The following is a 26,726-nucleotide window of genomic DNA, read 5'->3' on the forward strand; positions in this document are numbered from 1 at the left end:
CTAAGAGAACTGACCTGAACAGGTGCAATCGCTTTACCAGTCAGGGCTTGTTTGGTGTGGGATTCTTTGAAACGATCTGGGGTTGCCAGCTGGCTAGCGGCAGAAGAAGAGTTAGGCGCTACTGGCGCTTTATTTACCGACTGCTGCATAACATCATGTTGTGGGGTCAACCTGAGTTTTTGAAGGAGATCCGTATTTGGAAGCGGCATGTTCGAAGCACTTTCTGTACTGGTTGCAGCCAAAGATGTTAAGAATTGGTTCTGACTGGGAGTGATGTTCTGCGGACCGTGGTTCACATCAGACGGCTGCTGATTCACAAGCGGAGACATTTGCTTGGCAGCCTGCTGCATAACTTGCAGCATGTTATTGTTTGTGCTGCCGCTCTGAAGCATTTGCACGCAGGGAGCTTCCGTGGCCAGAGTGGAATTAAGGTTAGGGCTTAGCTGTATGGCATAGTTTGAAGCTTTATTCACTTCAGGTTGTGGGGCAGAAGGTGAGGCAATCAGTAAGGGTGGCATACACTCCTGTGGCAGTAAGGTACAAGAATTACTTTTGAAGCTTGAGCCATCCAGTTTCCCCAGAGGCTGATGGATCACTGTCGACTGCTCAAATGAAAAAGGAAGGAGCAAATTGTGCTCTCTGCATGAGGCGTCAGGCTTCTTGGTTCTCTCTGGATTAGAGTAGGGAACTGTACTGTGTTCCTTTGGAAATGAAGTTCCAAATAACTCTTCCACTGTTAGGTGTTTTGGTATGGATGAGCATGGCTAGAAATAGAGATAAAAGAATGACCAGAAGCTCAGCTTAAAGTGTATACAAAGACAAGTCTCCAGTAAATTAGTGGTAGTGTGTAGAATTTAAAAGAGAACAGCTTGCTAAAAGTTGTAGAGCCATGCAAAAAACACATTGTGGGCCATTGGTTTTATCAACAATATTTTTATACTTATGTGGCACGATATGCTTGTATATTATGATGAAACAATATACGCTAACAACTAATTCTTGGAATCCTAACTGTAAGAGCTTGTTTTCCTACTGCTTTTTATTGTCCTTAAAATTGCAAGGCGTTTTAATCTGCAAACACCTTTAAGGAGAGAATATTTATCAGGTGACTTAAAAAAAATTAAGGAGCCGTAAGCACATTTGCCCCAAGAAGCTACTTATTTCCATACTCCTTCACCCATTCTGCACAGATATCACCATCTTATCTCATGGCAGTATCAGTTTCGCCTCACAAATAAGTAGTTCATATCTGTAAAGATTGCAAACCATAATAGATAAGTACAAAAAAGGAGTTTAAAGTCAAAGTAAGCTCTGCACATGGGCATAGGAAGGAATGAGCTGCTAGAAGGCCAACAAAAGGGTACTGGGTTACTTTGCATGGCATGGTGTGTTACTGTTACACAAGGCAGAGCTCCAGCATGCTGGAGGAGAAATGGGGTTGTGTGTGATTACGGCAAGGATTTATTTGTTCCCTGTGCACAGAAGGAAATCTTCATGGTCAGAAAATTAGCTCCCTGCCACTTTCAGAACTGCAAAACTCATTTATGTCATAATTTTTTGGAAGCTGTTTCATAATACAATATAATAAAAGACAAACTAATTTAAATGAAAAGAAAAAGAAACAGCAAAGTCCTCTCTCAATTAGATCTTAACCCTTGTATCACAGAGAAAGGGGTTGACCCTTCCAGTTATCACCTGAGAGATTCCTTTTCTTCCCTTCCCTGCCTCTCACACAGGGTCCTTCACTAGCCAGCCATTACCTTCCATGTGTGTATACAGTGGTACTTCTGGTTACATACTTAATTCGTTCTGGAGGTCCGTTCTTAACCTGAAACTGTTCTTTACCTGAAGCACCACTTTAGCTAATGGGACCTCCCGCTGCCGCTGCGCCGCCAGAGCACACTTTCTGTTCTTATCCTGAAGCAAAGTTCTTAACCTGAAGCATTATTTCTGGGTTAGCGGAGTTTGTAACCTGAAGCGTATGTAACCCGAGGCACCACTGTAATCCCAATAGTGGCCCAGAGTAGAAGACACCAAAAAGGGAGGGAGGGAGGGAGGGAGGGAATAATAAAAGGGGAAAAGGTGGCGGAGAAAGAGAAATAAAAAGGATGGAAAAACTCCTGTGATGTAGAAGTGTAATATTTTAGAATCTTGCAGCACTGGTTCACTTTAATCTCCAATTCCAGACTAATAATTAGGACTACGCACCCCAAACCTCATTTAGAGCCAAAAAAAGTGGATAAGACTACTTCTGATTAATTACATCAATTAAAAAATTGAAACATCCAACATCTTCCTTGTAGATCTGTCAAAAACCCTCAGTGGCTTCAGTAAGACAAAATGGCCCTAAAACCCCATTTCTAGAAGGAGACTCTTAAAGATTAAATTGTGCACCACTCCTTTTCTTCCACTAGATGGCACTATTAGCAGGCAGAAGACCTTCAAGACCAGGCTCATCTTATTTCTTGCAACCAATTTTCTGTATTAGTATACAGTATCTTTCTTGGCTATCTGTCTCACTTCTTAGCCAAAGCTCCTGTTTAGTTGACTGATAAGCCTTACGATGTCCGATGAGGGCCCAAAGCTGGCCTAGGTGGTCAGATGTCCCTACTGTTGCCGTAAAAGCAACCTACAGCAGGGACAGAATCCATGTTTAGACATACAACAGAGTTATGAATGCTGCACTCATGGTTCTCACATTCTTCGTTCTAACCTTAAAGCACCATGGAAAAGAAAAGTTCCAGTCTAGCCTGTTTCTCTTGTGTTAGGAACTCTTGTTGTTTTTAAACCAGCAGGGGAAGCCTGCAATCACTCCACCTAAGGCGGCCCCAACAAATATAATATGTGATTATTCAGCAGGTATAGTTCAACACAGAGGTCATCTATACCTTTAAAATGAAGACACAGGGGTTGTTTCCAATGCTGTCCCTTCTGTACACAAAAGGCTCTTTGATCCAGCAGAAGAGGGAGGGGGTTGGGGGTTTTTGTTTGTTTTGTTTTTGGCAAATTTCCCCTTTCTTCTGCCGTCTTCCAAGTGATCTTCCATGCTGTTCTGGAGGGTCTCCAGAGGGAAGGGGGAAATCAGTGAAAATTATTTCCCACCCCCTTCTGTTTATGGAAGCCTCTGCTGGATCCAAACAGCTGCCTACGAACAGCACTGAATGCAATCTACACCATGTTCCAGTTAGAAGGACCTGAAAACTCATAATGGTTGTTTCCAACTGGTGGCTCTGCACTAGTGCTAAGCACTTCCACTTGCACAAAACAAGGCCCCCGATTTTACTGATCCCTCCTACCCAGGACAAGTCTCCTATGGCCTCAAAAGCTTTTCCTGAGAGCCAGAGGACCCTCTGAAACACTATGGGATATAGCACAGAGGGCAACGATTGCTGGGGGGAATCTGTGAAAATGGGGTGCCTTGGCTTGCAGTGCTACCATTGGATACAACCAGTGCTTTTTTTCTTTAAAAATATTAAGGGGTACTCTCATTTTGACTCAAGAAAAACACCATTTTGTAGTTCAAATCGGGGGAAATAAATACAATAAATGGACAAAAGTACAAAGATTCACAAAATGTTTAGGGGTATGTGTCCCCCTGCGTTCCCCCTGAAAAAAAAGCACTGGGTACAACCCCATGATCCAATTGTTATAAAGGTAACAAAACAGTGCAGTAATTTCACAGTGCTTTAAAATGAACATACATGGTCTTGCATTTGTAACATTGATGATCCATGCTCTGAAATCTCTGTATTTTCCGTCTTTGTGGGATTTGCACTTGGTTGTGTCCAACAAATGAGGTCACTCTTCTGATTCTAGAAAATAAAATGCATTATTGTTTTTAATTCCCGCTTAGACGTGTTCATTTTTCGCACCCCTCTATAAACCTCCCAGGAAGATTTCTACTACCTCGCCTGCTCCTCTTCTCTCTGCACTTTACGCTTTTCACAACATACTATCTTTCAATGTTGTGGTTATGACATTGCACAATCATATCATAGTTCTGCCAGTGTCATGCTAAAGGCACAACTTGATCAGAAGCTGAGTAAACATCATGGCCAGCATCACCCAGTTTCAACCCAAACAGTTCTCCCAGCTGTTGTCAGCTAGACAAGAATGCATGACTCAGGCCATTTGGGTTACCCAGATGAATGGAGAAGATACAGAATGTCTACGCAACAGAGTTTTTAAACATCTCTTACAGCTATACAACTGGGTGCACGTCCTCTAAAAGGGTAGATGTGCTTACACTTGTGAAAATACACACCAAGGTGTACACAGAACAATTATAAAATTAGCTAGAACTGTCATGAGTCCAGCATGTTTCCAGGCATTAGGCAAATGTACTAACAGCACTAAAATAAAGTGATGATTCAGCTTCATGGTTCAAGAGACCTGCCAGTTTAAATCTTTTGAGTGTGCCATTTATGATGCAGTCAACAGAGCTGAAGTTGACAGTCTTTGCTGCTGTTGGAGAAAAAATTCAGTCGATATATTACCTTACGCAAAGTTTTTCCCCCAAGTACAAGCTTCAAGCTTCATGAGCTGACCATCAACCCAAGGAAGTTAAGCCAACTGCAGCAAGCTGCAAGCTGCAAACATGGCCATCAATGGAAACCTGCCACACCACTACAACTTTGCATAAATATGTAAAGATTTACTTTATCTTACAGATTTAAAATTCACAACATAGATTGACAATACCCCAGAAAATACCCCAGAATAAAGAATCCACCCACTAACCAAACTCATTCATTTTCTCATACGGACTGGATGCAGAGAGTACATGAAAGATTAAGCTGATTTAGAATCCTATATTAAATCACTCAGGCAGTTACAAAACTCTTTTCTCACTCCTGGCTACCCATTCTCATGCCGACTCTCCGCCCATCACATGTGGGCTGCACAGCAGGATTATTTTATGATCCATCTGGACTGTACTAGGCAGATTTTTCTATAAAATGCAAATTCACCTATAATTATTATAGACTCAAGATAATTGGCAAGGAATTAGTAAGAGAAATGACATAAAAACATACACACGCTTGAAAAAGCATGCAATTAAAAGAATAAGGAGCAATAATGTGTAAGACACATGACACAGCAACAGAAAGAACCCACAACTAAACAACATAAAACACTAATTCAATTTATACCAGGAGTTTATTTCTAAAGCTTCCCTCTCATTTCTTTCATTAAACAGGTACTTTACAGATCTGCATATTTAGAAGCATCACCTCTGAAAACCAAATTGGATAGCTGTGGTTTAGGGCACATTTCAATAGCTGGAGGAGTTATGCAAAGTATGCGAGAGAATGTGGAGTCGGAGTCTCTGCCTCCCACAGATGGAAGAGGCAGTGTTATAATGAATTCAACCTGCCCTGAGTGTACAGAATGGTGTATACATTTAATCAAGTGATTCAATTCAACCTGTCCCAGCTATTCATATTAGACCTCAAGAGAAAAGAGAAGAGGGCATGCAGATTTAGACATAAAGTTAGCTTACAATGAACTTTACAAGACAGACAAGTAGACATATTTTCCAGAATAGTTCACATGATTAAGGTTGCCAAATTATTTCTGGGTTTCTCCTTTGTCTTTAACAGCATTGAAAGCAGAAAATTAGGTTGTGAAGGTTTTCTTTATTCCATTATGTAGATACAGTGATGATCATGTTAATGTCTCAATGTTGTTGAATTGTGTTGAGAAATCCCATAAATAGTGTTGCGGTTACAAAACATTTCACACATGAAGAGGGGGAGGGGGGAGTATTTTCAATGACTTCTCCTTCCTCCCGTCGCTCCCTGAAAGGTGTACTCTAGCACTAGGGGACCCTCCAGAAAAGTGTAGCAGGTGGTGAATAAGGCCATAATGGGGGAATTGCCAAAACGGAACAGAAACCTCTGATGGATCCAGGCCCCTTTCAAAAACAGAAGGAGATACTCTGGACCCAACTCATTGAAACTGTTCCTTTTCTTAATTCATTCTACTCCACCACCTTAAAAAAACCAAAATCAAGGAGTACTTGCTTATTCTCTCCTCTCTTATTACCTCTAATCCTACCTGATTCATTTAACATGTCTCTCTGAGGAGGGAGGGAACAAGATGGGTGGGGGCTGGAAGTAGATGAGGCGTTCACAGTGCACACATTTCTGAAGGACTGGACACCCCACCACAGGCGCGTTGGAGGGGAGACTGCCATAGTTAATAGAACCTAGGCAGTAATGGACGTGTGGTTGCAATGCAGTTAAGAAGGCACAGGGTGAGTTAGACAACTCTACATTATATAGATAGATTGCTACTGAAGGCGAGGGTTGGGAAGGCATTAAACATAGAACGAAGAAATTTAAACTGATCAGATGTAAAATACTAAGGCAAAACCATATTTGCATGTTTTACTCACATAAACTATGCCCCTTCTCCCAGATAAAACAGAAGCTTGAAGAAAAATATATCTCTCTCTCATTGTTTCTCCTTATAGTTTTTAGTCATTACTGTCAGAGCCAAGACGGATTATGTCGCCATTATTTTATAAACCATGACGGGCTGCTGTTTTTGTTTTTAAAAGGTACAGCAACTTATTCTAGCTTGGATAAACACCAATGTGTCTAAAATTGGTATTCCAGGATAGATGAAAGCCCTTAGCCATTTGCTTCATGATTCAACATGCCTTGAGGCATTTTAATATTGCAATGCACTGCCTATGATGATTCACTGCTCACTCTTTCTCCTTCAGCAAGTTTGGGTAAGGAGAAAGAAAACAGACTGTATTATAGTACTGAAGACTGAAGGAAAGTTTCTAGAGTGTGAAGTTGTGCTAGGGGAATACTAAAATACAGGCAACTTTGTTGTTGCCCACTTTTCCAGGTCTGTTGGTAATATAATCAAGTTTGGACAGAAGGAACATGAACCTTGAGTAATAGTACGCAACACCTCCTTTGACATTTATCTCAGCTTCCAGAAAGGCAGCCATTTGAGGCTGAAATTAAATTTCAAAAGCCTAATTATGTACAGTGACACACAAAAATTACATTAATGGAAATCCAGATATTCTTAGAAAAACAAGGCAGGACAGCCCCATTTTGCCAGTGCCTTCTGCTAGAAAAAGAAAATAGAATGAATGGAAATCACTGAGGGATAACCATCCAACAGTTAGCAAAAAAAAAAGTACACCAAGTTTATTTTGGCTCCCATTAAAATATTTAATGCAAGTCTGACCTCCAGTTTCTAATACAGATACTTTCCTTACCTGTTCATATTCAACCTTAGCTTTGCTAAGCATCTCTAGGATATCAGTGCATCCATTAATCCTGCTGACATTTCTTCTGTCCTGGAACAGCAGCTGGGATCTCTGAGCTTCTTCTTGCACTACTCTATGATAGAGGAGGGGGGACAGCATATATTTAGATTTTATTAAAAATGTACAGCAAAACACACCATTCACTATAGAAACATTTTGTTTCATATTTTGAACTGAATACATGCTTCATGAATTCTGTGCACATCTTAACCCCAATAGAGCTATACGTTCTAAACCTGAATTTTATAATTTCAATTCATTGCTGGTTTCTACTTCCCAAAAATGGCAGGGTTTTGTACAGTGGTTATGTATAGCATTTAGATAACCTAACAGTAAAGACATATAAAGTGGAGCAAGTAATACTGTAAACCAACACCTATGATTCCACTGATTATGACCAGGTTAGGCCTTTCCCAAGGTAGTAGAAGGAGTAAATGTACTTTCTAAAAAAAAAGCAGATCATTGACACACACACAAAACTTTTGCGCATTTGAAGGAATTTTGAATTTGGGCTACTTGTAAATGTGCTCAGTCACCAAGACTACCCAGTTCACTTTTCATGTGACCATTTCCTACTTTTGTAGACATGTACAAAGCAGCCCATCAAAAAACAACACCAGGAGATTCCTCTATAAAATCCTTTATTAGCCACTACTCCAAAAATGTTTTATTGCCAAACAATAGAGCCCAGCTTATAATGACATTTTTTGGCACAAATTATCACAGGAAGTGCATTACGGGAATAGCCTGATTCTCATCAGCTGGATGGTGTGTTTGTGTGCAAAATTCTGTATAAGAAAGAGTAAGATTAGAGGAACAGAAATACAAATGATATAGTCTAGTCACTGAGAGGTATGTCTGATCCCTTCATGGCCAATTTTCAAGTGCACACTTGCAGACTATTTTATTTCAACTTGCATTTTTAGTCAGAGCCTTTTAAAGGTTTGTTTTGCTTCTGGTTTGCATTATACTAGCTTTTAGATTTCAGTTGATTATATTGTCACATTTATTTTGTTTTAAATGTAACTTTCAGTGTACAGATGCATAGAAAGATGGGATATCAATTTTTTGTGTGTGTTTTTTTAAAGGAGACTATTATTTTACCATAACTACTGGTCGAGAGCAGGAACATTGCTAGAAATTTAAAGGATCAGGTCACGAGCCCATGACCCAAATATGCATTACATAGCAGCCATCTCCAGGGGACCATGGGCACCCACAGTAACGACTTGTGGGGGCTGAGCCACCACAAAGTCAATGAGAAAACCCAGCAGGCATCAGCGGTGCTGCCTCTGAGAGAGAGAAGCAGTTCAGCTCCGTCTTTGCAGCCAGTGAGCGAGGCATCCTTTTCCAGGGCATGGGGCTTGGACGTGGAGGCAGTGTCTCTCTGCCTCCGACTCTGAGCCCCTCCTAATGGAAAACAGTGCCTCGCTGGCTGCGGAGAGGGGGAAGAAGAGGAGCCACCACTGCCGCAACATGGACATGTGACATCACATGCCTGCATGTTGTGTGTGTGACGTCGCACGCCCGTGTTGCAGCGGCAGGCACCCACAATCCCGAGGACAAGATGGCACCCCGATGCTTAATATTTGGAGATGCTAATTTATAAACATAGATGCCTCTCAGAAGTTGAGCCCACAACTGCGCTATACATTTAATATAGTATCATCCCACATAGTCATGGCTTCCCCCCAAAAGAATCCTGGGAACCATATCAGTGTAGTAATCAATCCCTCTTTCCAGAGAACTCTGGGAATTGTAGCTGGGTAATGGAAAACAGAAGCCTCCTAAGAAATCTCTACACCCTTAACTACAGTCCTCAGGATTCTTGAGGGAGCTCGTGGCTATTTAAATTGGTATGATAATGCTTTAAAAATGTATAATGCAAATGTGGCTTAAGATGATGGGTGGCTGGGTATCAACAGCACTTTGCTTCAGAGGGCATCCAGTCACCCTATAAACAAAGTTTCTTTCAACAAAGCTTTTCAAATGGGAGAGAAAGGGGCAGGAGATCCAGGCTCTGGCTCAGAATAGCCAGTGCTTGGTCCCCACTTGGTAGCCTGGTAAAAAATGTTCCACTTTCCTGAAACAGGTTAGATCAAAGCCGCTTGAATTAACTGTGGTCTAAACCACAGAGCCTAGGGCTTGCCAATCAGAAGGTCGGCGGTTCGAATCCCTGCGGTGGGGTGAGCTCCCGTTGTTCGGTCCCTGCTCCTGCCAACCTAGCAGTTCAAAAGCACGTCAAAGTGCAAGTAGATAAACAGGTACCGCTGCGGCGGGAAGGTAAACGGTGTTTCCATGAGCTGCTCGGGTTTCGCCAGAAGCAGCTTAGTCATGCTGGCCACATGACCTGGAAGCTGTACACCGGCTTCCTCGGCCAGTAAAGCGAGATGAGTGCCGCAACCCCAGAGTCGTTCACGACTGGACCTAACGGTCAGGGGCCCCTTTACCTTTACCTTTAACCTTCAATGAGATGGTAGTAGTGATGTGGGTTTTTATCTAGTCTCCTGCAGTGAGAGTACCGTATATCGCGGCGTATAAGACGACTTTTTAAGCCCGAAAAATCTTCTCTAAAGTCGGGGGTCATCTTGTACGCCGGCAACATCATGCGACGTGACCCGGAGTTCCGCCCCGCCACTGGCTGCGTGCGTGCGCCGACTCAGCGTGCCGTGCGTGCGCCGTCTCAGCCGCCATGGAGCCTCTCCCCGGCGCTCCAGCCGCAGCCGCTGCCTCAGCCACCATGGAGCCCGGGCTGGGCATGGGCGGCAAGCGCGGAGGGCTCCTGTGCGGCGAGGGGGAGGCTCTCCCCGCTGCTCCAGCTGCCGCTGCCACCGCCTCAACAGCCATGGAGGCCGTCCTGCGCTTGGACGGCAAGCGCGGAGATCTCCTGTGCAGCGCGGGGAGACTCTCCCCGCCGCTCCAGCGCCACTGCCGCCGCCTCAACAGCCATGGAGGCCGCTGTGCGCTTTGCCGGCAAGCGCGGAGATCTCCTGTGCAGCGCGGGGAGGCTCTCCCCGCCGCTCCAGCGCCGCTGCCGCCGCCTCAACAGCCATGGAGGCCGCTGTGCGCTTTGCCGGCAAGCGCGGAGATCTCCTGTGCAGCGCGGGGAGGCTCTCCCCGCCGCTCCAGCGCCGCTGCCGCCGCCTCAGCAGCCATGGAGCCCGGGCTGGGTGAGTATACCCCAAACTCTGTTTTTTCACATAAAAAGTTGGGGGGGGGTGTCATCTTATACGCCCAGTCGCCTTATACGCCGCGATATACGGTAGATTTAATTATTAAGAACAGGAAATGCCATGTCAAAAGCATCAGGCTATATTACAGGCAGCTGATGGGAAAGCCAAAAGGTGATATCACAACAATCACAGAATATGTCAATCACGCCATATCTTCTCTTCATGAAAGGATGCTAGAGCAGGTTAACTCCCAACAGCTCACACCATCATTACATTAATGTTTCCCCAGTCTAGAATGAAAAAATCACAGAAACAGAAGGTCATAAATACCATTAAATTCCCTGGAGAGGGTTGAGAGTGGTCCGTTCTCTGAGCTCTAAAGTATTTGCTGATGCAGCTATTTGATGCCAAATAAAATTGTGGACTGTCCTCCAAGACATGACATTACTATAGGTAATATTGAGGACATGCTGGGCACACGCTGCGATAAAGCCACCAAATTACACAACAAGAAGAGAGGCAAACCTTCGCTAATTGGCATAGACAATCTTAATTTGCATGATTCAGATCTGAAATTTGGATTCTGTATCACTGGATCAATGCAGATGTGATGCTCCTAAAATTGTAACCACGGTTAAAAAACTGGTAGCCATGGGATCGTGTGCTCCTTGCTATAAATCCCTCTCTCTCCCCACTCTTATTCATTGGTTTGACCAGAATTTGAACCCAGCATTGGGTTGCAGAATCAGAAGTGTTACATACAGTGATCCACTGCAACTCCTCACTCATTTTGAGCAACGGATCGCACCCATTCAATAATTCTGTTACTTTACAATTATAAAAATGAACCAGTTTATGATAAATTCTTGACCAAAGTATTGTCCTGCTGGACCTGGCCCAGGGCCTATCAAGTTCACCAGATGTCTACAGAAAGCCCACAAGCTTTCTGTGATCCCCAGCAAGAGGATTTGTCTAGTCTGAATCTGTATTGAATTGTTTTATTCACTTGCTGTTTGCCATTCTGGGCTTCTTTCGGAAGAAACTGGGGGTGGGGGAGTTAATTAAACAAATTAATCCATCTATCAAATAAGCTAGTATTCAGAGGCATGTAGTGTCTGATACTGGAGGTACCAAGGCTATCTGATTTAGCATTATCCTCCAGATATATAATATAAAACAATTCAATACAGTACGTTTCCGAGCACAATTCAAAGTGTTGGTGCTGACCTTTAAAGCCCTAAACGGCCTCGGTCCTGTATACCTGAAGGAGCGTCTCCACCCCCATCATTCAGCCCGGACACTGAGATCCAGCGCCGAGGGCCTTCTGTCTGTTCCCTCACTGCGAGAAGCAAAACTACAGGGAACCAGGCAGAGGGCCTTCTCGGTAGTGGCGCCCGCCCTGTGGAACGCCCTCCCATCACAGGTCAGGGAAATAAACAACTACCTGACATTCAGAAAAAACCTGAAGGCAGCCCTTTTTAGGGAAGTTTTTAATGTTTGATATTGTTGTATTTGGTTTCTGTTGGAAGCCGCCCAGAGTGGCTGGGGAAATCCAGCCAGATGGGCGGGGTACAAATAATAAATATTATTATTATTATTATTATTTTTTGACTTCTGTTCTGCTCATGTATACACTTTGCATGCACTATAAGAGAGCTCATATCACATTGCCTGGGTGCTAAGCCATAGTTTGGCTTAGTATTGCATGCAAACAGGGAAAGTAAATGGCCCATACTCACAAAATTAAGGAGTGCATTACAAACTAAGTTATCATGAATTTTTACTGGCGGCACAAATATTGGCAAAGATACATGGTTTTATAGGAAATGCTATAAAATGCAAACTAGAAATAACACAAAGTTGTTTTAAAAAAATGAGATACTTACTTTGCCATGAGTTTTGCTATTCGATGACAGTCATTCTTGTCATAGAACCAGATACTGTAAATTGACACTTGAGGAAGGTATTTAAAAAAGACAGTTAATATAATATTATTACTATTTTTAAATCATTTTGATTACAGAATATCTCCAAACAGAAAACAGCAGGATGCATGGATTACAAATTCTGTACTTAAAATGATTTATGCACATATGAGCAGTATTACTGGGTAATTTCAAATATTCATGGAAACAGGAGCAGCAAATAATAAAACAGATGTTAGGTTATGGTATTACACTTGCTAGTGAACAATTTAATATGTACAACCATATCGAAAACAAACATCTTGTTCCCAGGCAAAAGCTTTAATCTTAGGCCAAAAAAAAGGTTACATGTAAAAAGCTCCCGATCTGACAGGTTAAATTACAGGCAGGTCAGATAAAATGAGCACTTAAGACTAGTGCAGAACCCAAAGTGCAGTGCAAATCAACATAACATTCAGCCCAGTTATATGTGTATGATAATTATGAACCATTCACTTAAAGTCAGTAGCAGCTTAAATAAGACTTTGGCTTTAACATTATACAGTTAACTGGATGTACCAGTAAGTCCCATTTAGTTCAGTGGGACTTACTTCTGAGTAGGTATGTGTATGCTTGTACAATTAAAATGATATGACGTTAACAACATTAACTCAAAAGGGAATTATGTATAAGCGTTAAATACATTTAAAAATGTGTATTTCACTTTCTGCCCTGGGAGTGAAAAAGAAAAGGTCTAAAGGAACCAGAAATTTGTCAGACTGCATGAGTCTTTCCTTTTCCTTCACTCTGTACTTCTAGCCTTTCATCTGACACGCATATACAGAGTCCTTTCTGTGTCACCTTCCTGGCTATAAACCTTCATTCTATTCTTGCAAAGGAGTAAAAAGGATCTAGCAAGAAGGAAACTCAAGGTCAGAAGGCAAGACAGACGGAGGAAGAGAGACAAAGTAAGTAATGGGCCAAATAACAGAGTCCCAAGAGAAGATGGGTAAAGGAAGCAACTGATATGAAGCAGAATAAACAAAGGAAAAGGCACTGTTAAGAAAACCATCGCTTGGGAACAGGAAGAAGAGTAGCTATGCTACGGGGTAGAGACAAAATGAAGATGCAGGATGAGGCATGCCCAGTTTAGTAATCTGATTTGAAATAACTGTGGACTCTAAAAAAGATATACTGGTAATATACTACAGATAATTATATATTAGAACAGGGATTGGGAACTGGATCAAGCTAGCAGGCCCATAATTCCATGGAACAGGGAACTTGTGGCCAGGTCTCTGTGTTAAGAGATTCTGGCTCAATTCACACAAAACACTAAACCACAGTTAACAAAAATTGGGATTCAGTAAGGGACAAATTCTTAAATAAAAATGGGGAGATGTGATTCCATTAAGCATTGTGAAATATTAAATCTTTGAAAGCAGATGACCAAAGCAATGCAAAACTATCTTTTAAGGAAACTGGTACATAGCTGTGTCCTAAACATCAAAAAATAATAATACTCCGTTAGAAAGTACTTCTGAACCCACTGCTGTCGCTTTAGGCTCAGGTGGCCTCAGTGGGACAGAGTGCCTTCCATCAGCTTTGGCTGGTGGCCCAACTGCACCCCTATCTGGATATGCCCAAGTTATGTCATCTAGGCGCTCGTAACCTCTAGGTTAGATTACTGCAGCACAATTATATATGTAACTCTGTCTTTCAAGACAGTTTGGAAAGTTCAGCTGCTGCAGAATTCAATGGCCAGGTTGCTCACTGGGGCAAGACAGTTTGAGCATATTACACTGATCCTGGTCCAACTGCACTGGCTGTCAATCAGTTTCCAGGCCCAGTTCAAAGTGATAGTTTTTACCTATAAATCATTAAATGGCTCAGGACCACCATCTCATCTGAAACCCTTCTTTATGTGGCTCCTCCACGAGAGGTCCAGTAGGTGGGAACATGAGATTGGGCCTTCTCTGTGGTGGCTTGCCATTACATATCTTGAGGTGTCAGGCAAAAATATTCCCCTTCTCCCAGGCCTTTGGCTAATTAAACAATCTCTGGCATTGTTAAGTATGTGGGATGGGTGGGTACAGTACTGTTATTGTTTGTTATTATGGTATGTACTACTGTAAACTCCCCTGTGAGGAGGGCAGTATAGAAATTTAATAATCATAATAATACAGTGGTACCTTGGTTTAAGAACAGCCCTGTTTACGAATGATTCGGTTTACGAACTCTGCAAAACCAGAAGTAGTGTCCCGATTTGCGAACTTTACCTCAGTCTAAGAATGGAATCTGAATGGTGGAAGGGCACTGGAGGTGGGAGGCCTCATTAAGGGAAAGCAAGCCTCGGTTTAAGAACGGTTTCAGTTTAAGAACGAACTTCCGGAATGGATTAAGTTCGTAAACCGAGGTACCACTGTAAATACAAGTGACATTGTCTCACAAATATTTTCTAACTCAAGGGAAAACTTTTAAGACCAATAATATGAGCTGAATTCATTGCAAAGTAGCAACAACTACCAACTGTAATATAACTTATAAAAGACAGTATGTAACAATTCAAGGTTTTAAAGCATGGGTAGGCAAACTAAGGCCCGGGGGCCGGATCTGGCCCAATCACCTTCTAAATCCAGCCCACGGGTGGTCCAGGAACCAGCATGTTTTTATGTGAGTCCTTACATGAGAATGTGTCCTTTTATTTAAAATGCACCTCTGGGCGGGCATAAAATGCATTGTGGGGCACAGGAATTTGTCCATATTTTTTCCCAAAATATAGTCCGGCCCCCCCACAAGCTCTGAGGAACAGTGGACCATCCCCCTGCTAAAAATGTTTGCTGGCCCCTGTTAAAGGTTATGCTAAAGAAAGAAAGGAAGGGCGGAAGGAAGGGCGGAAGGAAGGGCGGAAGGAAGGAAGGAAGGAAGGAAGGAGAGAAGAGTCTTTGGTTTAATCTGGAGTTATTAGCATGGTGAAAGAAAACATATGTCTAAGAGGATATCAAAGCCAAGTACTAATGGATCTGTCCTAAACAAAGCTAGCTATCAAAGACAGAAAAGAGATAACTGCTTTGCAACAGAACAGAGAACAAGAAAGTGACTGCTGTTTAACACATTAGCTCATTGTGCCACACTATTCTACATGTTTGGCTGCCCTCAACTTAAACTCCATTATAAACACCCTAAATGCAATTTTACCATTTCTCTCTACAGAAATAGCAACAGCAGTCCCACTCCTTATCTTTCTTGAGAAGGCAGAGCTAAAGCAGTTACTAAAGATCCATTCCCCTTCCCTGATCAAACACATGTCACTCTGACAACACTGCTGATATGCACATGTGGCTGGTCTTCAACTTTCTGGACCCACTTTGATATTTTTACAGCAACGAAATAAGACGGCCTGGCTACAAAGGTATATTTAGGGAGCAATCTGTTGTTACCGCCAAGGTAACAGAGTTTCAAGTACATCCTTCTGGAATTATATCTCTGCTGCTGCATTTCAACTGGAAAAAGGACATACAGAGCTCAAAAAAGAAGAAAAGGTACAAGTGCAGGCAGTATCTTCATTTGAGAATTCAGAATTGTATACCACCACCTATCTTTTAATATTAGCATGGAATTTCGTTCTCTACATCAAGACAGTGACATTAGATACAAAGGAAGAATTGTGAGTGAAACTGATTTGGAAGCATACTTCTTTAAGACCTTTAGAGGTAAGTTCAAAATTGTTGATTTAAAAACCAAACAAACCCAAGTTTCTGAAATTTTTGATCACATTTGTATCTATGAATTTATTAAGTGGTTGATGCTTAGATTTTAAGCCCTTTATGGAGAAAGGCACAGTTAGCAACCCTGTAGGACACTAGAAATGTTTTTACTTGCAGTCATATCCTTTTTGTCACTGAGTGCTTTATATTGCTTCCTGTTATGCAGTTTGGTAACTACAGCATATCACTGATGTTACAAGCGTATTCAATATATTATGAATAAAAGATGGGAATTCTATAACGGTCTTCTCTAGAGCTTCTGAAGTTAACTTAGTGACTTTCTCAATACAGATTAAAATAGGTCTTTGGTGACATACTGAATAATTAGCATAAGTGATGCTAGCTTTTTAAAAAGATTTAAAGAATAATCCAGCTGTTACTGTTATCAGGAAATTTTTTATCCTAAAACAAATACCTGGAGATCTGCATGCCTTGCTCCCTCAGCTAAAGATACTGTGGTCAAGAGAGGACAGTGATCCAGCAGACTTGCCAAACTGATTCAAAATATCCTGCTTTTTGAATTTCTCAGGTCCTTGCAAACATTACCTCTGGTGCCAAGAAAATGGTTATGTGACATGTGTTTGATCTCATAGCAAAGCCTCAAATGAAAGGAAATAGGCCAAACTAAAGTAATTAAATTATGATCTTTGGGGAGATATAGTCTCATAATTTGCTTGTACCCATTTCCTATCTGGAATATAGTTTTAATGAAAGGTAGGACAGAAATGCTGAAAATAACAAATACATGCTATGCTGAATAAGGCCCATCATGTTTGGCGCAATTTGCCTCCAGCTGGCTGGGGTGCCAGCCCCAGTTAGCTCTGAGCAGAGGTGACTTGGAGAAGAAAGGCCCACAATGCATGCTCAAATCCAGCATAGCCTACCCACTGCATGCTGCTTCCCAAGACGTTTTACTTCGCCCCCCTGCCTCTCCCCTAACCAAGCATCTGCCCATCTCTGCTAGCCTTTGATATTACCTTACCTCAACACACCAGTTAAGAACCATTATTTGCTACTAGTCAATCAATTGGAATTATGAAGACAGGTCTTCGAGGACACAAAAAGACCAGAGAGGTGTCGAAACAGAAAGAAAGAAGGACTGTATAACACACGGAATTCACACTGTTTATGGATGGAACACAGCTGGAAGAGTGGCACCCCAGAAACTGAACTGGTGTTTAGAGTCTAACTAGCTACTGCCACATCACACGTATATTACTTTAATAGCAGAAGTGGTCCAGGGCAGTTCAAAAAGTGGGGTCTCCTAAATAACAACATTATTCCAAGTTTATACTCACAGTTAGCATTTCTGTACAGAAGAAAGGGCTCGTGTAGTTGAAACTCCAAGTCTTTGTTTACAGGCTCAACCAAGTTGTGCATATTCAGTCGATTCACAATTGTGAAGCCATGGTAAGGTGACGCAGACCTGTTATTTCAAGAGAACAACAAAACAACTGTGTAAATCAGTGGTGGCCAAACTTTTGGGACTATAATTCCCATCATCCCTGACCACTGATCCTGTTAGCTAGGGGTGGTGGGAGCTGTAGTCCAGAAAACAGCTGAAGAGCCAAGTTTGGCCACCACTGGTGTAAATGCATAACATGGATACCCAGAGGAAAAAACTATTAAATAAATGCATTATATGAATAACAACCTGCTTTCAGGAAAATAATCAATAGCAATGATGGTGATGAAATGTATCCAACAGTATCACTCAAATGATGGTGAAGCAGAATTGGGGGGGGGGGGTCAGCTATTCCCCTGAAGCCCCCACTCTCTGTTCTGGGGGGGGGGGCTCCCAACTCTTTGGAGAATATCTTTTTTAATTTACGGTAATAATTTTTATACCACTTTACAAGAAAAATTCTTTGCAGAAAGGGGGCTCCAGTGGGCAGGGAGAATCACCAAACTGCTTCCCTCCTGGTTCTGTTGACAGAAGCTTTTCCGTCAGAAGTTACTCCTTTGGGAATACCCAAATGACTTTAGTGAAATCAAAATGCCATGCAAGCTTGCAATTTGAAACACAAGGTGTGGGGAGATTCACAAGCATAAGGAATTATGGGAGTGGTACTCCTCTGTGAACCATTGTTCAATGGCTAATGGAAGATATTATTCAAGAGCTATGACAAAAGTTCATGCAAGAAGAATAGCACTCCTCCTATATCAGACAACACACTTGTGCTTGTGGAAGAGGCCAAGCTCACAGACTGGCACCTTTGGATCTAACCAGATGAATTGTATTTCAGTATCTGAATATAAAAAACATAGCAATGATTAGTCTACTTTGCAATATTGTAACTAAAACTAGGGGAGGGGAGGAAGAGATGCACAATCTTTTTTTTTTTTTTTAAGAAACTGATTTTCAAGGCTACTCCAAAAAGGATTAAATTCATGCTTCTCCTTCATTTAAAATTATATACTGTAGCAAGTTTCACATGCCATGAAAAAAACACCAAAGGTTATTTTGGTATGCTTACAACCTTGTATGCAAAACTTTTAGAGCGGAATGGTAAACAAACATTTCATGTTATCAATAGCAATTCAGGTAAATGGAGTGGGAAACATAACTTGTAGAGGCACACTAAAATCCAACTCTCAAACTTTTCATAAATGCTAATTCATGCAAAAAAACAGAACAGTGCAGTCCCCCCCCAAAAAAAAATACATTTCAGAAAGCACTTCAGGATCAAAAGTATCAAACATACAAAAAATAGCTATAAAGTATCTATTTTCAGTGATGAGCTATTTCCTAGGAACCAAACATGTTATTGCGGACATACCCTTTCTTATGTACATAAAAAGTGTATCTGTGTATTAAGAAAAGCTGTGTTAGAAACCAAATTAAATAACACTCAAGCTATTTCTTGGGAATGCAAGAGGAAAACGACACAGACTGCATTCTAGCACACTGCTAAGCATGCTATGCCATAAAGTTAACAGACCTAAAGTGTCATTGGGCTGTGTCTGAGAAACATAAGAGGTCACTTTAATACATACTTTCTTCTTTATTTTCTACATCTATTATAACAGATGGACTAACAGCCTGAGTTAGCATGTCAAAAATAATTAAAATTCAACTGAAGTCATGATTACAGCAGTAAAGGTCTGGAAATAGCATGTGTAGAAAGCCCAAAGGCATTACAACAGTGTAAACAAGAAGAGTGACATTTTTGGTTTTGACTTATTTTCTCTAGATCTCTAAAAGGGTTTTGGAGAAAACTGATCATATTGATATTTTTCTTGCTACCCAAAATAAAATAAATGGTTCACAAGAACAGTTTTAAAAGCACTGCTGGCATTAAAGCATTACTGAGAAGACTGTATTGAAGAGTTATTTTTGAATCCTTAACTGTATACATGTACACAAGCAGAAGGAAATCAGAACAGCACAATCCTAACCATGTCTCCTCAGAAGTAAGTCCTTTTGAATTCAATATGGATTACTTCCAGGTTAGTAGGGTTAGGACTGCTGCCCTAAGTACCAGGAAATAGGCCTGGAAGCCTACATTAAACTGTACAGACCACAAAGCACCTATCTCATCTTCTACGGATAACTGAGCGGGTCAGAAGAGGACTCTCATGTTCTGCACCCTCCAAGTTATATGTAAGGAGAGTCCCAACTAGGGCCCTTAAGATGTCCAGTATGCATGATAAGAGGGATGAGAGTGGCAAGATCAAGAACTGAAACAGAGAGTTAAAGACCCTCAGTTAAAAAGCATGCATATTCAGTTGCAACCTGACACTCCATATGCAACAGTCAACCATTAGAATGAAGCACGCAGCATATCTATGTTACAGGCCTAAGTAAACACAAAGATTCAATTGCTTTGGTGATGAAGACATTTCCTAATCTCATCACCCACAGATCACAACACTCTGCTGACCACAAGTGTCCGCTACCTTGTAAAGTGATTCTCCATGCCACCTTCAAGCACCAGCTCATGCTCTAAATATTTCCAACAATGTTAAAGTTGGCCTCCTCCCTCATAAAACTCCTACAGCTCTATTTCAAGATTATACCTTCTATTATTTACCAATATTTAAAATACTCCCTTTAACCTCAAACTATAGTGTCACACTAAACTATTTCGTATAATGATGATACACTTCAACTACTATTCTTTTGCTAAACGGCATTTCTATGGCAATTCTTTCGAGCCAGTTTAGTTCAGTAAGTCAAAATAGAAAGGAAAGGAAGGAAGGGGAGAATATTACATAAGTGTCGCCTGCTACTTACTGTTAATACCAATCCTCCACATCCCCTCTACCATAGGTCTGAAGATACTATGGGAAACTCTCACAGTTATACACTTTCCCCTCTTGCGAATTCAATGCTTACTAAAATCAGTCAGGGGAAAAGGTACATTACCACTGGCAGAGACTGCCACCTGAAGGGGCAGCTAAGAACATAAAATGGCCCATCTAGTCCAGCATTCTGTATTTACAGTGGCCAACCAGATGCCTATATGAGAAGTGAAAAAGCAGAACCTGAAATATAGGTTACCACCCCTTGGGCCCAATTCTGCATGGGAACCACCAGGGGTCCATGGAAAGAGTAGCTGAACACTTTTGATGTAATTAAAAATATTAAATCATTCTTATTTATATTTATTTGTTACTGGCTACAAACATGTCTCTAAGCAGCTAACAATTTTAAAAGCATATATAATACAAAATATAAAATACATAAAAGAGAATCTTAATGAACCAGAAATGCTCACCTTGCGGCAACATTAAAATCCTACCCCACCCTATTAAATATGAAGACCAAAACTTAACCACATATCGCTAGATCATTGTCTTACAACAACCACAATAACAAAAACTTATGCTATCTTCCAAGTGAGTGTTTTGCCATTATTTACAGAAGGAGTGTGCAGACTTGAGGGAGCCATTTCACTTTTTTAATTAGAAGCCTGGTGCAAAAGGCATATAGTTAACATTCTGAGCCCAGGAATTTGTTATGAGTAGCAGAGCTGAACTGGACTAGATGACCCTCAGGGATCCCCTCAAACTCTACAATTCTATGAACTGAACTCATGAGGCTTCCTCTCCTGAGTATTTCCACTTTTGTTCATCTTGACAGTATAAGTTAGTGGGGGAGCTGTTTTGTTGTTGTCACTGTTAATCAGCTGGGGAGTCAGAAATCCTTGCCAATCTACTTCAAATTGTCAAGAGGTGTGCCAAAAGATCCCATTCTACCTCCTTGCATGCCTGTAATTTACAGTGCACAATACCCATCATATCCAGATTGTGTTTTCCTCATGGAATTTACAATCTAATTATTATTGTACATTCTACAGGAGCACCTGTATTATGAAACTAACAAATTTAATAAGAAGAATTTTGACTGCGGGGAAAACAAATGGTAGATAGGGAAAGCAAAAGCAAGAAACGTGAGGGCTCAAAAAACCAAGTACATATTAAGGTTGCCTTTTACTTGGGGATAAGGACTAAACAAGTTAAGCCAAAGGCTTCACAGGAAAGGTGCACCATGATGAAGGATTTGAAGGGAGACAGTGCCCTGGGCATAGGCATCAGCAAGGAAAAATGTATAGAATGGAACTTTTAGGAGGGCTGAAGGGATAAATTTTGAAAAATAAAAAATCACAGACATGTATATAATGGAAAACAAGGATAAAAAGAAAGGATGTTGCACAAAGAGTAAAAGATAACAACAAGAATTTTGTGGCTGATGCTGAAATGAAGCCAATGGAAAGCTTTATTAAGTTATAAAGCTTTCCACACTGAAGGCATATGCCACAAGCCATGTCCTGTGAGAATTTGGCTAAACTGGCTGTGATTATCCAGGAAAGATTTATCTGGTTCACGGGGTGGGGCAGTGAATTTTTAAAAAGGCAAATTTACTGTGAAAACAGTTACTAGGAAAGTATTTTCTTTCTTTCTTTAAGCATACTAAAGCTATTTCAAGTGTGTACAGTACTAGTTACCCCCTCTTAAGAAGGATATCCAAGATTTGGGGCAGGTACAGAAATACCCGGTACTATTTAATGTTACCAAGGAACAGGGAGGATCTTCCTGACAAATACAAGCATTTGAGGCATATTTGCTTACATAAAAGATATGGCAAAGGTTTAAATACACTGTAATATCATATTACAGGGTTGCTAACAGCACAACACAGTAGCATGTAAGCTTTCCTGAAAACCTTGTTTATCAAAAGAAAACCCCTTTTTTTTCTTAGAACTGCAGGTAGGAAAAAATAGTGTTAAGCTAAGAAAATAAAATTTCAATTTCTGAAAGGCATGCTCTATTTGAACAGCAAATAGTTTTGCAGTTCATAGTGTTGAAAGCAAAACTGACTCTAGAATAAGATTAATATACACTTACCTTTTATATACAAATAAAGTACCTTCAATGTCAGTCTTCTCCTGTAACAAACAATAAGAAATTGTAGCAATAAATTAATTTAAGCATTACAGCCCCTGTTTTATTTATTTTCTTACATTTATATCCCATCTTTCTTCCATCATGGAACCCAAGGTGGTGAATTTGTGGTTTCTAAACAATCACTGAGCAGAATTCCTTGTTTTCAGCTCATCCCCTGAGGTTTACATTTAACATAAAATTATAACTACAGAACTTAATGGATCCTATTTATTTTCATGGTTAAGAATATAACTGTTATTCTAAGACTCGCTGTGCTGTCAAGAAGGTGGTTGAGTTGTACATACTAACATCGGCTCCAACCTAATGAAAACAAACCCTGAACTTATGCTAAAGGTCTAGAAAAATACATCAGTACAAATGTTTATACATGGTGGCATTCAATATTGCTATATATAATGTAAGGTGACTGCAAGCAGGAAGGCACAGCACTCCATACAATATTTAGAAGTTTTTAAATACCTATGGTTGATTCATTAGCATGGTTCAAAAGGTAATGATAAATAAATTAAATTGCATGTACTTTTACATTTGATCAGTAACAGTCATGCTAAAATCGTATTAAAAAACCTGAAGTTTAATTATTTGTTGTTTTTCCATGAATTCTGTGGGCAACTAGGGAGAGATAAAGTGAGCTATTAAATAGCATCAACTACACCACACAGTGGGCAGAATTGCAGTCCGCAAAAGTTTTTAAAACACATGAAGTTTTCCACATTACTATTCTGTTTCTGAGTCAGGGGTTGCCAAGATGGTGCCCACAGACGTATATATGCCTGCAGGTTTTCCTTAGAGCCCATAGGGTCCCCTGCCTCTGATGAAATTAGTCTTGAAAGAATAACTGTAGCCAATAGACTAGGTTGTGGTGTGTGTGTGTAAGTAAGTAAGTAAGTAAGTAAGTGTGTTGTGCCCACAATTTATCTGGTGAGCAAATGTGCCCATGGACCCAAAAAGGCTTGAGACCTCTATTAAGAGCGATAAACTGTAACATATACCAAATATTAAAATGGTGTATATGTTTGCAAAACTAAGGTTTTTAAAATTAATGGATGACTGACCACAGTAGTCTCTCAAGCATTACTCTTTGCAGAGAGATGCATGGGAGAGATGAAGTGTGTCGGCTGCAGTGTGTAGCGCGAACACGCCCTGTGCTCCTCCCAGGGCTGGAAAGGGGTTAGTTTAACCTCCGGTTTGCTAGTAAAACTGAATTACTGTGTCGTGAAATGATGTCTAAAAAGTGTGTCACCAACATGAAAAGTTTGGGAAGTTCTGCAGCAGAAGATCAAAGGAAAGAGCGGTAACCCATTCCTTGGTAACATGTTACCACTTATGTTACCATTCCTTCGTAACATAGCGGTAACATAGGCTCACTAAAGAGCAAAGAAGATCAAGAGTGTGTGGTGCTATCTTGGAAGAGATTGCTTTAAAGACTGCACACAACAGCAGAAAAGGCTCTTACCCACATATTCTCCATCCTAATATCTGAAGGCAGGAGGAGTGGGCAGGTTCAGCTGAGAGGAGGTGGCCTTTAAATGGCTGATACAGACCCATTTAGGAAAAGAAGTTTCTGCTACCTGTCAGCGAGGCTCTCTTGGTAAATATAATGCAGTGCTTCTAATGAATCCCAAGACTTACTGTGCAGATGGTTCAGTGAACACAAAGGAATATTTCATACACTAAACATTTTCTCACATATACATGTTATTCCTAAGTTTGCATGACTTATTGAAATAATGGAGATGGTAACAGCTGTGTTTGTTTGTTATTGCAACCCATATGTTTGCACCACTAACCACCATGCAGAAATGTCCTGCAAGGGCAGGTGGGGAGCAGTAAAATTATTGCAAGCTATACCATAACTCAGTTGTAGAACACATGTTTTGAATACAGAAGGCCCAGGGGTTCAATATCATCTCCAGGCAGGGCTAGGAAAGACTACTGTCTGAACTCCTGGAGAGCCACTGCCAGTCAGTGTCAACTATACTGACCTGCGTCTGACTCAATGCAAAGCAGCTCCCTATACAGTGAGAACAGAGATGGCATATGGCACATTGCTCACTGAAAAAGATGTACATCAACTTCTGATTTTGTCCTAAGATGGGTCCAAGCCTTGTCAATCCGCATGGAACAGGTCATGAATTCTGGATGACAATGACCTAAAATCCTGTTTGGGTACAGTTGTGTGCAATCAAAAATGTATGAACAGTCCCTAGAAAGGACAAGTACTTTCCACCTTGTGATCTCTTTCATGTCTAAGTAAGAAGCTGACTGCAACTGCAGAGAATTCACCAATGCCCCCTTTAAAACAGAGATGGGGAACTTGTGACTTTCCAGCAGTTGGGTGGGTTACAACTCCCATCAGCCCTGACCACTGAACATGCCAGATGGGACTGATGGAAGTTGGGAGTCCAACAGCATCTGGAGGTGTACAGGTTCCACACCCCTGCTCTAAAATATGTGGATAAGTGGGACACAGTGTAGGTGGGAGCTCTATTATTTATTTATTTAGCCTACCTTCCCCCAAGTAACTCAGAGGTCTTTCCACAAGCACATAATTTTTTCCCTAACAACAGCCATATTATGTAGGTTAGACTGCAAAATGGTGATTGGTTGAAATCCACCTTCAAACAATCCTCAAGCTTTGTGGCTGAGTGGGGATCTGAACCTGCGTCTCCCTCAAATCATAGTGATAATCAGATAATCTAAAAGAAAGCCTTGAACTTGGGCTGGCTCCGACCTATGAAGCAAAGGAGGAGAAATATACACAAGTCAAGCTGGAATCCTACTTGGTTCAGATGAAGTTCAGTTCCAGCTTTCATAATCCTGCACTATATAATTAGAACCTGTCACTAAAACCTTGCTCTCTCACAAATATACACGCACACCAACAGATATGAGCCCTGACAATATACACACACCAAGAGTACATAAGCCATCATTCACTGGATCCATAATTTCAACAACTAATGCAAATCTGAAGACTGGCCAGGGAAGCTATTTAATATTTTGGAGAGGAGGGGACAGCAATATCCAATAAGATCCATCTTCAGAATCTGTGAACCAGCAGCCAACCACAAGGGTCCCCTAGGACTCAGAAAAAGCACCGACAAAGTTCACTACAGTACTAGTTCCTAGCACCAGCTTTTAAACCACCCTCAACTGAGGCCGGCTAATTTAAAAGGGTGTGTTATGCGCTAACTAATCCGTCCTGAATTTTGAGCCCAGCGAGTTAGTAGCAGGAGGAGGAGGAGAAGAGCACGAGGAGATGAACCACAGAAAACCGAGGGAGGTGGGCGTGTTCCCCAAGAGCTGCTGCGCCAACCGAACCGGGCAGCCTCCTCTCTTCTCCCCCACCGAAAACATTCCTCTGCGGACAGTCGGGGATATATAGGACGGGTGGGGAATCTTTCTTTGCGGGTGGCACGCACGAAGCGAAGGCGCTTTTGTGCGCCTCTTCCATCGGGACCTTCTCTGTGACTCTTTGGACCCCGCGAGGAGACTTTGGACCAGGGTCCAAAGGCAGAGAGAAGGCAGAGAGAAAAGGGTTAACAACCGGGGCTGAGAGAGGGGGGGTCCCCACCGGCCTGGTCCCCCCCCCCGCCCGCTCAGCGCCCCACTCACCCACTCGTTGGACTTGGGGCTGAAGCAGTAAAGGGCCACCTGGCCGGTCACGTCGGCGATGCTGGTGATGTAGGGGTCGTTCTGCTTTAAGGCCGCCAGGCTCATGTCCTGCCCCGCTTTGCTCAGAGACTCCATCTTGGACCCGGGATCTCAGCCGCGGCGAAGGTGGGGGGGAGGAAGGAAGGAAAAAGCCAGCCGAGCCAGCCAGCCGCGCGGAGGAGCCCTGTGTGCAGCGCTTCCCCATCCGCCGGCCGGAAACCACTACCCTGCGCCTTTGGTTCCGTCGCTGCAGCGCGTAGGGTCACAGGGGTCCTAAAACCGTTTCTGAGGATGCTTCGTCTCTGGTCGCTCTGTATTGTCCTCGTTTCTCCACACGCCCATGCTTGGCCAGTTTCAGAATCGAAATGCGTCTCCCCGCTCCGCCTCACCCAGAAATAAAACCCAGCTATATAACCAAAGCAGCTCCTGCAGAAATGCCAGGAGCTCAGAAACACATCAGAAGTAAAGTGAATCGTTGCTTTCTCCTGCTGGAGCCTCTCCAAGTTGAAGATTTCAT

The 26,726-nt window shown here is 41.8% G+C and overlaps 1 protein-coding gene across 2 annotated transcripts in view; it reads right to left on the reverse strand.

Annotated features, from left to right (window-relative positions):
- Window positions 1-26,351, reverse strand: part of DCP1A (decapping mRNA 1A) — a 35,507-nt gene extending 9,156 nt beyond the window's left edge. For both annotated transcript variants that reach the window (XM_033140894.1, XM_033140893.1), the window contains exons 1-7: window positions 26,171-26,351; window positions 22,493-22,533; window positions 17,440-17,567; window positions 12,357-12,423; window positions 7,247-7,370; window positions 3,702-3,812; window positions 15-764 (exon numbers count right to left, since the gene is read on the reverse strand). In XM_033140894.1, the coding sequence (XP_032996785.1) occupies window positions 15-764; window positions 3,702-3,812; window positions 7,247-7,370; window positions 12,357-12,423; window positions 17,440-17,567; window positions 22,493-22,533; window positions 26,171-26,305 (1,356 nt within the window). In that variant the 5' untranslated portion in view covers window positions 26,306-26,351. The remainder of the gene's footprint in view (window positions 1-14; window positions 765-3,701; window positions 3,813-7,246; window positions 7,371-12,356; window positions 12,424-17,439; window positions 17,568-22,492; window positions 22,534-26,170) is intronic.
- Between the last annotated feature and the right edge of the window lie 375 nt (window positions 26,352-26,726).

Source organism: Lacerta agilis, chromosome 2 (assembly GCF_009819535.1).
Source record: "Lacerta agilis isolate rLacAgi1 chromosome 2, rLacAgi1.pri, whole genome shotgun sequence".
NCBI lineage: Eukaryota > Metazoa > Chordata > Lepidosauria > Squamata > Lacertidae > Lacerta > Lacerta agilis.